The sequence below is a fragment of the Monodelphis domestica genome, chromosome 7 (genome assembly GCF_027887165.1).
Source record: "Monodelphis domestica isolate mMonDom1 chromosome 7, mMonDom1.pri, whole genome shotgun sequence".
Lineage (NCBI taxonomy): Eukaryota > Metazoa > Chordata > Mammalia > Didelphimorphia > Didelphidae > Monodelphis > Monodelphis domestica.
The window spans coordinates 94,257,422-94,267,879 of record NC_077233.1 but is presented as its reverse complement, the minus strand read 5'-3'; the positions used below and the strand labels follow the sequence as shown (position 1 = coordinate 94,267,879).

Genomic DNA, 10,458 nt, shown 5'->3' with positions numbered 1-10,458 from the left:
GATGTTGTGGACTATGGACTTCATAAGGACCTATGGAGTTTCTGCAAGGAGTCTGAAAATCCCCGTGTTATCATTTTTTTCATTATATATTTCTTCAACCAATGGATATGAATAATATATCTATTATTGTGTGAAGGTTTGTCAGGTTTTTTGGTTGTTAAAATGATGTTCTTATTGGTGAAAATGATAAAAGGGCAAAGTGACAAATGTTGGAGGAAATATGGAAAAATAGAGACACTAATACATTGTTGGAGGAACTATGAACTGATCCAACCATTTGGGAGAGCAATCTGGAATTATACTCAAAGAGTTATAAAACTGTGTATACTTTTTAATCCAATAATATCATTAGGTTTCTTTCCTAAGGCGACTAAGGAAAAAGGAAAAGAAACTACATGTTCTAAAATATTTATTGTACCTCTTTGTGGTGACAAAAAACTGGAGATTGAAGGGATGTTCATCAGTTGGGGAATGGGTGAACAAGTTGTATTATTGTAATGAAATACTATTGTATCACAAGAGATGACAAATCAAGGTAATCACAAAAACATCTCAAAAGACTTATATAGAAGTGATGTAAAGTGAAGTGAGCAGAACCAGAACATTGTACACAGTAACCATAACAATGTATGCTGATCACCTGTGAATAACAACTATTACTAATAAAACAAGGATCCAGGACAGTTCCAAGGGACTCATGACATAAAAGTGATATCCACTGCCACAGAAGGAATAGACAGAATCTGAGTACAGATTGAAACATATCATTCTTCTTTTATTTCCTTTATGGATTTTTCTGTAGCATAAGCAATATATATATTGTTTCACAAAATGACAAATAGGAAAACATGAATTATATGATAATATATGTATAATCTATATCATATTACCTGCCTTCTTAGAGGAAATAGGGGAGAAAAAAAAGGAGGTTCTTATAATCAAAGAATTTGAGAGCCATACTAAACCCCAAGCTGTAGTAAGACAGTTAATAATCATCAGGCTTGGGATTCAAATCCAGATCTTCTGATTCTGCATGGATAATTTTTGAAGCAACAGGCCACCACGATAATTGGTGAACCTTTGTCTTCATTATAAAAGAGCTCTATCTAGTAAGACTTGGATTCAAAACCCAGATCTGATAGTTACTGCCTGAGTTACCTTAAGCAAGTCACTTATACTCTGTTTTAGTTCTCCCCCTTGAGAAATGAGGCTGTATAAATGGAGATTTTGAATGTTTGACTTCATTTCCCAGAAGTCCTTAGTATTTCCCAAAATTCCCTATAATCTCTCCTGCCTCTCCATGTTGGTGAGATCACATTATGGGTATTTAAGTGGATGTTTGCTCCTCCCATGCTGCCTTTTTGACCTGCAACCAGGCTGAATTCAGGCAATTCTTTTGCTTTAATTATTAACAAAACTGTATAAAATATATTATTTGGTTATTGTATATTAATTTTAATCTTTATAGGCGGTTGGACTAAATGACCTCTGAAGTCTCTTCTTGCCCTAAATTCTATGATCCTGTAAGCTTTGTTCCAGATTGCCAGTACTTGTCATTTCTTCTTGGTCTGTGGAATAACTATTTGAATAACTGGCCTGAGAGGGATGGGCAGCAGATTCCCTGCATCTCTTGAAGATGACCTCCAGAACCTTTTTGAGATGCTTCTTGAGCCGATGGTGGACAAAGAGATAGAGGAAAGGAGAAAGGCAGGAGTGCAGGAAAGCAATGCTCTCTGTCACCTGAAGAGCATAGTCTAGATGCTTGCTGACCTCACAGCTCTCCAGGACCTGTAAGTCCTGCAACGAGTGCAAGAACAGCGTAATGTTGTAGGGGCCCCACAATGCAAAGAAGGTCACCACCAGTAATGCAGCTCTCCACAGGGCTCGGCTCCTTCCCCGAGGTCTCAGGACTGTGAGGACACAGACTATTCGAGTGTAGAAGAAGGCCATAGTGAAAAGTGGGAGGATAAATCCCAGAGCACTCTGCTGAAAGCGAAGGACCAACTTCCATACAGGCCCATTTTCTCCAAAGTCCAGATGGCAATTCTGCCTCCCGCTAGGGCCTTCCTGCAGTCGAGCAAAGACCAGGTCAGGGATGGAAAGCACCAGGGCCACGGTCCACACACCACCAGTAAGGAGCCGGCTCTTTGCTGATGTCCACTGACGATGGTGGGTCTGGGCGTGGACAACATCCAGATACTTATCCAGGCTCATACAGCCAAGAAAGAAGATACTGCCATATAAGCTAGTGGTATAAAGGGTGCATATGATTTTGCACAGGACCTCCCCAAAGCCCCAGTGCCAGGCTGCAGACACCCCCCAGAAAGGCAAGGTTATGGTGAAGAGGAGGTTAGAAACAACCAGGTTGAGCAGGTATATCTCAGTTACCCGTCTGCTACGGGCAGAGTAGAGGAGAACAATAAGGAAGAAAAGATTCCCTCCCAGACCCAGGACAAAAACCAAGGAGTAGAAGATGGGCAGGAACACTTGGCCAAAGGACAGGATGGCCTCCTTCCTACAGACAGTATCTGGGAAATTTTCAAAGTAGTAATAGTCATAGAGGCTGGTGTTTTCAAGGCTAGTTGGGGCAGATGAGGCAGGAGGAAAGGTGGCTGCCATGTTGGAGGGTAAGCAGACTTTTCCAATGAACTATAAAATCAAAAGGAAAAAAACAAGTTAGATTAGGCAAAGATGCAATATGCCATTCAATAAACATTTACTTCTAGGAAAGAAACAAATATCAGGATATATATGTGTGTGTGTGTGTGTGTGTGTGTGTGTGTGTGTGTGTGTGTATGTGCATATATAAGCAACTCAATTATCCACATGGGTTCAGAGGATGATTTTTCAGAGAAGAAATCTGAGACCCAGAGGAGGGAAGTGACTGCTTTGAGGAATCACACAGTAGCAATGCTACATTTAAATGTGAACTTGATGGGACCAATGCTATAGAGAAGCTTTATTAAGTCTAAGTCTGTTCTCTGAGAGTATAAAATATTATAGAAGGGGATGGCTAGGTGGCTCAGTGGATTGAGAGCCAGATCCAGAGATGAGATCTGGTTAAAATTTGACCTCAGACACTTTCCAGCGGTGTGACCCTGGGCAAGTCAATTAATTCCCATTGCCTAATCCTTCCCAATCTTCTGCTTTGGAACCAATACACAAAATTGATCCCAAGAGGGAAGTTAAGGGTTTAAAAGGCAATACATAAAGAATGAATTATAGAAGAGAGTGTGCCCTGGGGTACTAGGGTAAGAGGAAAATCTTTATACTTTTGTTATCACTATATCTTTCATGGAAATATCCCTTGGCAAAGGCTAAGTAATACAAGTGGTTAAGTAGAACTAAGGTTAACTCTTAACAGGGGGGGGGGGTAGGAAAAAGAACATATCTCAAAAGGGTACTCCAGCCAGATGGCATTAGAGAAGAGACACCCCAACTACCTAAGGAGTTACTCCTAGATCCCCGAGGTGAAGATATAGCTAACTTCACTCTGGAAGAGTGAGGCCAAAGACAGTACTAGCTATACATACATCTAACCTTAGCCTCTCTTTTGAGCCCCAATCTCACATCACCAATCATCTTCCAGAACTCTCTCTCCAACTGGATGACCCATAAACATCTTAAACTCAACATGACCAAAACAGAATGAATTATCTTAACCCAAACCTATCCCTCCCTCAAACTCTTCTATTTATGTGGAGGGCACTTTCCAGGCATACAGGTTTGCAACCTTGGAGTCATCTTTGACTCTTCCCTCTCCCTTAGTCTCCATGTCCAATCTGTAATTTTTACTAGTCAGTTTTTACTCTACAACCTATCTTTCATTCATCCCTTTCTTTGTACTCACACAGTTACCATTTAGTTCTGGTCCTCACCATTTCTCACCTGGATTTTTGTAACATTCTCCCAATTGGTCTCTTAGCTTTCATTCTTCATTTTCTCCCATCTTCCCTCTACACTGCTGTCAAAATAATATTCCCAAATCATAAATCTGATCATGTCATTCCACTGCTCAAGAACCTTCTATGGTTCCCCCTGACCTCTAGTTATAAAAAATAACTTTGTCCTCAGGCTGACCTGTAAGACTCTTCATGATTTAGCACTAGCCTGCACTGACAGGAATATTTCACATTTCTCCTCATATTAGCCAAACTGGTCTACCAGCTATTATGCAAACAGGACTTTCCATTTTCCTCCTTTGTTCAAATCTGAGGTTATCCTCCAAGTCTTCTTCCCTGCTTCTATTTCTTACCTGATTCTCTCAGGTCTCAGCTTGTGTGCCACTTCTTTTTTTTTTAATTTTTTTTTTAATTTTTATTTGGTCATTTCCAAACACTATTCATCGGAAACAAAGATCATTTTCTTTTCTTCCCTCCCCCCTCCCACCACCTCTCCCATAGCCCATGAGCGATTCCATTGGGTATCACATGTGTTCTTGATTCAAACCCATTTCCATGTTGTTGGTAGTTGCATTAGAGTGTTCATTTAGAGTCTCTCCTCAGTCATATCCCCTCCACCCCTGTATTCAAGCAGTTGCTTTTCATCGGTGTTTTTACTCCCACAGTTTATCCTCTGCTTGTGGATAGTGTTTTTTAGATCCCTGCAGATTGTTCAGGGACATTGCATCGCCACTAATGGAGAAGTCCATCACCTTTGATTGTACCACAATGTATCAGTCTCTGTATACAATGTTTTCCTGGTTCTGCTCCTTTCGCTCTGCATCACTTCCTGGAGGTTGTTCCAGTCTCCATGGAACTCCTCCACTTTATTATTCCTTTTAGCACAATATTATTCCATCACCACCATATACCACAATTTGTTCAGCCATTCCCCAATTGAAGGGCATCCCCTCATTTTCCAATTTTTGGCCACCACAAAGAGCGCCGCTATGAATATTCTTGTACATGTCTTTTTCCTTATTATCTCTTTGGGGTACAAACCCAGCAGTGCTATAGTTGGATCAAAGGGCAGACAGTATTTTATCGCCCTTTGGGCATAGTTCCAAATTGCCCTCCAGAATGGTTGGATCAATTCACAACTCCACCAGCAATGAATTAATGTCCCCACTTTGCCACATCCCCTTCAGCATTCATTACTTTCCATAGCTGGTATGTTAGCCTATCTGCTAGGTGTGAGGTGATACCTCAGAGTTGTTTTGATTTGCATCTCTCTGATTATAAGAGATGTAGAACACTTTTTCATGTGCTTATTAATAGTTTTGATTTCTTTGGCTGAAAACTGCCTGTTCATGTCCCTTGCCCATTTGTCAATTGGAGAATGGCTTGATTTTTTGTACAATTGATTTAGCTCTTTGTAAATTTGAGTAATTAAACCTTTGTCAGAGGTTTTTATGAAGATTGTTTCCCAATTTGTTGCTACCCTTCTGATTTTGGTTACATTGGTTTGTGTGCCACTTCTTACAAGAGGGCTCTCTCCTTCCTCTGATAACCATGAATGAACATTTTCTCTTTACCTGTTTTATTCCCTGCCAGAAGAATAAGCACCTTGAGAGCAGAGATTATGTTATTTCCAGATCCCTGGCAGCCACTGCAATGAAGACATAGTAGATGCTTCATAAATAAAGGTTTGTTGGATGGGGATCTGCAGTGCTAGATGGAATGTCCATGCTGAGAAAGAATGGTTCTCCAAGTATGAAAATGAAGTATAAACATCCATATCCAGAGGAAGTAGCTTTGAGACTTATTCCTGCCTCAAGTTCATTGGCTTATATTAATTTAATTCTGTTTCTGGATTTTAAATTCTCTTCTAATGGTTTATTTCTCTATTCCTTTTCCAGGAACAGAGAGTTTTTAGAGTTATTGCTGTGATGGGACTGGGACATATTCAGAGGGTGTCTAATGATGTCTCCCTATAGGGAGAAGGTTAGGGAACTTGGTTCTGTCAGAGAAATGCTTTGGAGAAATTCTGCAGAAGAGGAGCCAAGATCACTAAGTAGGAGGAAGTAATGCATATGAGCTCTTATTCACAACTCCTCCAAACAGATCTATAAAATGTACCAGAAATGAATCCTGATGCAGAAATCCAGGGGAAAAAGTAACAATGAGTGAACAGACAGAGACAGAGTCTGGGCAGGAGCACCCAGTGCATGGACTACTCCAATGCCTAGGGAAAGGCTGCATACCAGCACAAAAGTGGGTGCCAGACCCATATGGGGCACTGCAATTGAGACAGGACTCCAACTACTCAAATCTGGGTCACAGATTCAAAGCAGAGTGCAAAGGGGATGTGGGTGTAGCCTCAGAGAGGGAGGTCCTTGGCATTGCACTGAGAAGGGATGAAGTTCAGAAGCCAGGAACAGTAGTGGTGTGACTCTGACTCCAAACTCAGAACAAGATCTCACTCCCAGCATCCAGCCTCGTCTGTAAGGAATAACCAAGACAGGAAACTCAGACCAAATAGGAGTCTGTAGTCTGCCATTTTGAAGCAACAAAGCTTTCCAGCTGATTGGCAGGGGCAGTCTAGCAGAACTATATCCTTGCATAGACCCAAACCCAAGTCAGGCATTTACACAGCTCAGACTAGGAGGGCAGCAATCAGACTTTGTCCTAGATCAGACCCCTCTCAGATCACTGAGAATTTTTAAGTCCCTAGCCTATCACTGAGATCCTAGGGTAGTGTAGTACTCAATATGCTCAAGAAAGTAGCAATAGGACTAGCCCAGATTTTTCCTCCAGAAGTATGCTAAAAGTCCAGCCTGAACATCAAGTCCAAAGTTAGGAAAGAGTCTGGAAGGATGGGCAAACCAAAAAAGAGACTTGAGCTCTTGTGGTTAGGCAATGTGGTTAGGAGCAGCCTTTCAATTGGCTGCAGTTGCAGAAATGGAACTGGGAGTGCACTCAAAAAGGCCTTACTAGGGCTCTGATATTCATTTTCTTTTAGATGCTCTTTTTTTTTTTAACCCCTTTATTAATGTCATCCATTGAGAGACAATGATGTTAGCATAGAGGTCTTGGGCCCTCTCCTCTAAGGCTCACAGGTATCCCAGTGAAATGTACGCTGGTCCTTGGCTTCCAGATTTATTCTTCCATTGTTGATGGAGATTAATCTGAAAGCTCTGATCTTTTAAGTCCTCAAAGTCTAGGAGAACAAGCCTTTGGGATTCTGGGAATGCAAATCCACAATTGGTTTTTTAGGCCCCTTAGCTTTGGAATTCCCCATGGAATATGGAGTGACCTTTTGGAAACCAACCCAATGGTAGATGAAACCACTCATCTAGCAATTATGCTGCCTTTGAATGTGAAATTAATGGCCCTCATGCTATGTAGAAGCTATATTAAGTCTGAGAGCCTAAAGTGGTATAGCAGAAAGTGTGTTCCTGAGGTGTAGGGAGATAATGTTTATTATTGCTTTATCTTTGAAGGATATAACCTTTTAAAAAGCTAACTGATAAGTGGTTAAATGGAACTAGAGTGCTAGTCAGTGGTAGTTAACAGTGAGGGGACAACCGGAGGTGTTCCCAACTAATTAAGAGAGAATGGCACAGTATTGACTCTAAGATTGAAGGTAAAAGTTGTTTGTTTGTTTTTTTAAAGAGGTATTGAGACCAATTTTGAGACTTAATTGGCCCAGGAGACTAAAGCTTTGGACAAAATTTTCTATTATCTTAACCAATACATGTGTAGAAGGGAACACCTCCTCAGGGTTCTGACCAATGTATAGCATGGCCAACATAAAAAGAGAGAAATTGCCCAAATGAATCAATGCTGTGTCATCGCTAAATATTTTGTACATGCTATGACTAAGTAAAAAAAATTTTAAACTGATGGATGGTCTACGAGTATTTCATTTCATTCCAATCCCAAATCTGAACCAGACCAGGGTGAGTCTACTACAGCATTCTACCTTTCACCACAGTTAGGTCCACCACATTTGGGGGGGGGTGCCACATTTAGCAGGTTTTTTGCACCAGGTCTAGATACACTTGAATGGAGCTGGATCCCACCTGAGGATCCTGCAAAATGTCACATCAAGACCATGACCAATGTTGGTAAGTGGAAAGGATAAAATATAAAGGAATGGAATGCCTGGGCTCTGGGGAAGTCATTAGGGTCATCAGATAACAGAGGCAGAAAGCAAAGAGAGCTAAATCAATGTGGATGGGTGGGCTTAGAGAACGTCAAAAGAGCAAAGTCAGGTAGGGCAGGCCATTGACATCCTATTAGGCAAGTATGGGTAAGAATTAGAATATCACTGAGGTGTTTTGTTTGAAATGAGGGGTCAAAGGATAGTGACACAGAAACAATAAAACCTAGCTCTTACATACTATGAACTTGAACAGATCACTTTCCCTCTTTAACCAACTTGAGCTGCTTTCTCTGTGAAATGAGAATAATAGTCCTTGTATTAATCTCCCCTACAGTTGTGAAGGAGACCCTTTGCAAACCTTAAAGCATTACAGAAATGGTAGCTCTTTTTCTTCTTTGTGTAAGGTACTGCTCCTTTCATACATAAGAAGTTTGCTTCTTGAAATGGGCAGAAAACAAAATGTTGGATAATGAAAAAGCATTAAACAAACTCGTCCCCCTTTAAAATTTTTTTAACTTAACTTAATCCCCCCCATTACATCTAAAAAGTTTCCAACATTTTAAAAAGAAGTTTGAGTCTTGAATTCTCTCCCTCCCTTCTATCCTCCCACCCCTGCCAAGATGGTAGGCAATCTCATATAGATTGTACAATGCTCAATCATGGAAAACATTTTTCCATATTGATCCTTTTGCAGAAGGAAACTTGAACCAAGAAAATTATTTAGAAAGAAAGTGGAAAAAGTTTGCTTTGGTCTAGACCCAGACTCCATCAACTCTTTCTCTGGAAGCAGATGGCATTTTATCATGAGTCCTTTGCAGTTGTTTTGAATTGTGTTGCTGAGAATAACTAAATTATTCACAGTTGTTCATCATACAGTACTGCTGTTATTGGGTCTCCTCATTCTGCTTACTTCACTCTACTTCAGTTTGCCTAAGTCTTTCCAGGTTTTTCTGAGCTCCTTTATCTTATAGCACATAGTATTCCATTATAATTATATATTATAACTTAGCCATCCCCCAATTGATAGGTATCTCCTCACTTTCAATACTTTGCCCCCCCTAAAAAGAGCTGCTTTACATATTTTTGTATATATAGGTCCTTCCTCTTTTTGTTTTTTATCTCTTTGGTATACAAACCTAGTAAAGATATTACAGGGTCAAAGAGTTTGTGCTATTTTATAGCCCCTTGGGGATAGGTCCAAACTGCCCTCCAGAATGGGTGAATTAGTTCAAAACTAACAATTCTTTAGTGTCTCGATTTTCCCACATCTCCAAGTTTTGTCATTTTCTTTTTCTGTCACAATAGCCAATCCGAAAGTGTGAAATGCGAAGGGAATGCAAGGACTGAAGAACTATGAGTGAAATGAGGCTGCCACACTGAGTCTTATGGCAAAAGCTAGGATTCAGTAAAAACAAGATATTATTACAAAGGCATCTTTCTTCTTGTGGCAAAACCAAAAATACTCATGAGTTAACGAGTCCCGACCTACCTTTAAAAAGAAAGTAAGAATTGGCAGGAACTCCAAATTTCATAAAGTTTGATGAGAAATTTGGATGACTCAGTTTACCTCTGCCCTTTGAGAAACCTTAGTCCCAAGCCCCCTGTTTTGGGGTTAAACTATGGACTTTAGAGCTGTTTGGGAACCCTTAGTGGAGGTGGGATTTGTGGACATAGCTAATGTTAAGTACCTTTTATTCATTTTAGAAGTTTCCCTTATTGTGTTTTCTCCTCTCAGTAGTCCAGCTCCTGAGTTTGACCCCTCCCCCTTGGTTCTGATATAGCTGACCCCTAGGTGATACCCCTGAGGTTGCAAAGAGGTGTGCAACCTGTTTGTAGTTTGTCTCTGCAGGCTTGCCATAGCAAATTTTCCAGGGGGTATGAGACCCCCCCCCCAAGTTCCATCTCTCTTTGGAGTTAGCAATTAGCATGGTGTTTTCTCCCCGGGCAGAACTGGCATCGGAGCTGGCATTTAGTGTGGTGCCTTCTCCCAGGGATACGGTTCCCAGAGTCCCCAGGGTGCAGGCTCTGGACTCTGAGTGGTGGCCAATGTTGGACCCTATCCCTATTCCTGATTAAAGACTTAGGTTTTTCTGACTACCTTGGTAGTTTCCATGTTATTTCCAAGTTAACAAGTCTATTCATTGGCAATTAAGGGCTAAGTTCACAATTGGAATTGTAAAAAATAGACTCAAATACAGGACTACAATCCCCACAAGCGACCACTAGATTGGATGAGAACTTCTCAAATTCTTTAGCCTAGAGAATTTTTTTTAAGCCACGTATCTCCAAGATGCCTTTTAGAAAACCATCTTGATCAGTTCCTGCCTGCAGCCCTCTCTGGCTCCTGCTTCTGCTCCTGGCCTCTCATCTGGTGCCGGAGCTCCGGGCCCTGATTGTCTGCGCTCCAGC

At 40.9% G+C, this 10,458-nt stretch overlaps 1 protein-coding gene across 9 annotated transcripts in view; it reads right to left on the bottom strand.

Annotated features, from left to right (window-relative positions):
- Positions 1-392: 392 nt before the first annotated feature.
- Positions 393-10,458, bottom strand: part of ACKR2 (atypical chemokine receptor 2) — a 58,060-nt gene continuing 47,994 nt past the window's right edge. For 5 of the 9 annotated variants that reach the window (XM_056805109.1, XM_056805106.1, XM_056805108.1 and 2 more), the window contains one exon: positions 393-2,649. In XM_056805109.1, the coding sequence (XP_056661087.1) occupies positions 1,507-2,619 (1,113 nt within the window). In that variant the 5' untranslated portion in view covers positions 2,620-2,649 and the 3' untranslated portion in view covers positions 393-1,506. Of the gene's footprint in view, positions 2,650-3,888; positions 3,965-10,458 lie in introns of all 9 variants that reach the window. The other 4 variants (XM_016424358.2, XM_016424360.2, XM_016424361.2 and 1 more) reach the window with 1 other exon arrangement.